Source organism: Oryx dammah, unplaced genomic scaffold, assembly GCF_014754425.2.
Source record: "Oryx dammah isolate SB20612 unplaced genomic scaffold, SCBI_Odam_1.1 HiC_scaffold_2, whole genome shotgun sequence".
Taxonomy (NCBI): domain Eukaryota; kingdom Metazoa; phylum Chordata; class Mammalia; order Artiodactyla; family Bovidae; genus Oryx; species Oryx dammah.
The window spans coordinates 15,323,339-15,326,742 of NW_024070186.1; the positions used below are offsets into that span (position 1 = coordinate 15,323,339).

The 3,404-nt window shown below is 56.9% G+C and overlaps 1 protein-coding gene across 1 annotated transcript in view; it reads left to right on the forward strand.

The window, feature by feature from the left end:
* The window catches only part of RIPK4 (receptor interacting serine/threonine kinase 4), a 26,365-nt gene extending 23,555 nt beyond the window's left edge, over positions 1 to 2,810 (forward strand). Inside the window, exon 8 of the mRNA XM_040232143.1 lies at positions 254 to 2,810. Within this exon, the coding sequence (XP_040088077.1) occupies positions 254 to 1,413 (1,160 nt within the window). The 3' untranslated portion in view covers positions 1,414 to 2,810. The remainder of the gene's footprint in view (positions 1 to 253) is intronic.
* The last annotated feature ends 594 nt before the right edge of the window (positions 2,811 to 3,404 follow it).

Genomic DNA, 3,404 nt, shown 5'->3' on the forward strand with positions numbered 1-3,404 from the left:
CACCAGCAAGGGCCTGAATTTTATATCCTTTATTTAATCACAACTTTATCGGATAGCTGGGAAGATTTCCATTTTGCAGTTCGACAAAAGAGCACCTTGGGGATATTCATTGCCCTGCCTGAGGTCTCCCCACTAGATCTTAAACTGCATAGACAAACACTTAAGCGATTTCGGGTAAACAGTAGCTATGTTCAAACAGTGGCCAGACCTCGGGAGCTGCCCCGTCTGACCCCTGCATCTGCTCTCCCCACAGACCTTGGCACCACCGACATCCAGAAGAAGAAGCTGGTGGATGCCATCGTGAGTGGGGACACCAGCAGGCTGATGAAGATCCTGCAGCCCCAGGACGTGGACCTGGTCCTGGACGGGGGTGCCAGCCTGCTGCACCTGGCCGTGGAGGCCGGGCAGGAGGAGTGCGTTAAGTGGCTGCTGCTCAACAATGCCAACCCCAACCTCACCAACAGGAGAGGCTCCACCCCACTGCACGTGGCCGTGGAGAAGCGGGTGCGGGGCATCGTGGAGCTCCTGCTGGCCCGGAAGATCAGTGTCAACGCCGCGGATGAGGACCAGTGGACGGCCCTGCACTTCGCGGCCCAGAACGGGGACGAGGGCAGCACGCGGCTGCTGCTGGAAAAGAACGCCTCCGTGCACGAGGCAGACTGCGAGGGCCGGACGCCCATGCACGTGGCCTGCCAGCACGGCCAGGAGGGCGTCGTGCGGATCCTACTGCGCCGTGGCGTGGATGCAGGCCTGCCAGGGAAGGACGCCTGGGTGCCACTGCACTATGCCACCTGGCAGGGCCACCTGCCCATCGTCAAGCTGCTGGCCAAGCAGCCAGGGGTGAGCGTGGATGCCCAGACGCTGGACGGGAGGACACCCCTGCACCTGGCTGCCCAGCGTGGGCACTACCGCGTGGCCCGCGTCCTCATTGACCTACACTCCAATGTCAACGTGTGCAACCTGCTGGCGCAGACACCACTGCACGTGGCCGCGGAGACGGGCCACACGAGCACAGCCAGGCTGCTCCTCCACCGGGGCGCCCACAGAGAGGCGGTGACTGCAGAGGGCTGCACTGCTCTGCACCTGGCTGCCCGCAATGGGCACCTGGCAACCGTCAAGCTGCTGGTGGAGGAGCGGGCCAACATGCTGGCCCGGGGCCCCCGCAACCAGACGGCGCTGCACCTGGCCGCTGCCGGCGGGCACTCAGAAGTGGTGGAGGAGCTGATCAGTGCCGACGTGCTTGACCTGTCTGATGAGCAGGGCCTCAACGCGCTGCATCTGGCCGCCCGGGGCCGACATGCCAAAACGGTGGAGACTCTGCTCAGACACGGAGCCCACGTCAACCTACAGAGCCTCAAGTTCCAGGGCGGCCCCAGTCCTGCCGCCACGCTCCTCCGGCGGAGCAAGACCTAGCCTGCTGACCCGGGAGACGGGGCCCAGCAGGGTTCCTGTCCCAGCGTCGTGCTCTGCTCGTCCCGTCCATGGCCTGCGGGACACTGACCGAGCTTAGGTGTTACCCGCCCTCCCGATGAGGTTGATCAGAGTGTGCTTGGCCACTGATAGTGGGCACCCCATGTCGGAGGGATGGTGGGCCGGAGGCATTTGGTTGTGTCCCTCACTCCTGATATTGGTCCCTCGGTGACAGAACCGTGAGCCCACCTGTCCTGAGTGGCTGCCCGGAGTGCACGGGAACACAGGTGTGGGAGAAGCTGAATCTTTTGTTTCCATTTGCAGCAGTGAAGAAGCTTGCTCCACAAAGTTTGAGTGGGATTCTTATTTTATAGAATATCGTTAATGGATGAAGAGTGTCAGCTGTCGCTTGAAATCTGTTAAAAGCACTCACTTCGGGGACTACCCTGGTGGTCCAGTGGCTAAGACTCCATGCTCATGATGCAAGGGGCCTGAGTTTGAGCCCTGGTCAGGGAAGTGGATCCTGCACGCCACAACTGAAGATCCTGCATGCACAACTAAGACATTGAGCAGCCAAGTGGACAATGAAAATTTAAATAAAAAGTAGGTAATCTAGTTTGTGGGCAACGAGCATAAACTGATAAGTTGGGTTTTTAAAACAAAAGCAGTCGTCTTACTGGCCCTTTGACACCCAAGCTTGTTTGTCCGTCACTCTGTCCTTGTGGGCGGCCACACGTGGATGCCAACCGTGCTACCTGCCTTTGTTCATTTCATGTTGCATAAAATATTTGAACTCTAAAGTCAGCTGTCCAAAAGTCAAGAAAAACGAACTGACAGCCTCAGTTCTGGACTCAGAACAGTGTTACCGAGTTCGTGACCCACTTTTCATGTCATTTTCTCTCCAGTTCTTGTTTTTGGAGAGACGGTGGTTTGTGGCGAGTGATGCTGTGTTGGGGTCTCCCAGGGGGCTCCTGACTTGCTTTACAAACAGCTACACTGTGCAGGGGCCTCGGCTTTTGGGGTGTGACCCCCGAGATGACTCCAGGAGACAGCCTCATGGTCTTGGCTATAAAAGCACTGTTCTTTCATTGGCAAGTGTGTCTCACACCTCCCGCTGATGCTGTTGTGAGAGTCAGTTTGCTGAAGGACCCCAGCCTGTATTTACACATGCCCCTTGGCCTGGTGTATGAAGCAGAGATTGATATTAATGTACTGTGTATGTTAATGTGAATCTGTGGGCAGGTTACTTCTTTTCTATAACAGGAAATATCCCAACTGCTTAGAACTGGCTATGTTTTAATATGCCTTGTGCTTTACTATGTTGTGTTACTGATGGATGTAGAACGCGTGGAAGAAAGTCTGCTTGATGTCAATAAAGCTGAGTTCTCTTCCTACTTCTCTGAAGCCCATGAGACTACATCTTTTTACACATGAGCTCAGATAATCGGATTTCTACAGACCAGAGGTGGAGGCGGTCACACGTGGTATGGAGATGCCCTTTGGAAGGGCAGCCTGGAATTGAGGTCAGAACCAGGGGTAGCCTGGCAGCAAATACTCCCTTGTTACCAACCAGGATAGCCAGGGCGGGGACCACCCAGCACACAGTATCCGCTGGCTGTGTCTACTGCGTCTCAGCCCCAGCCCTGGAGATGTGGTCCCGTGGGCTCAGGTGTCTCGTGACCTTGTTGTCACTGTGTGCCCCCTAGAGGCCTGCCTGCTGCCTCACTCTGAGCAGAGAGGTCAGGCCCCTGACCGTGACCGGTGTAGCCCTGTCATTTCTGTGGTTTCCTGACTCGGGTGCAAAATTTCTTCTGGCTCCCCGTTGGGCTGAGGGCGCCGCCCTTCAGCTCCTGGTACTCTTCCCACTGTACGTGGGCCTGGGCACCATGGTTTTCCACTTGAGCGCTCCACACCCAAGTGCTGACTCACCCAGAGTTGCTGTCTTCTTCCAGGTCACTGTGCCTGGTGCCGAGGCATTTCACCGCCCAGCCTCA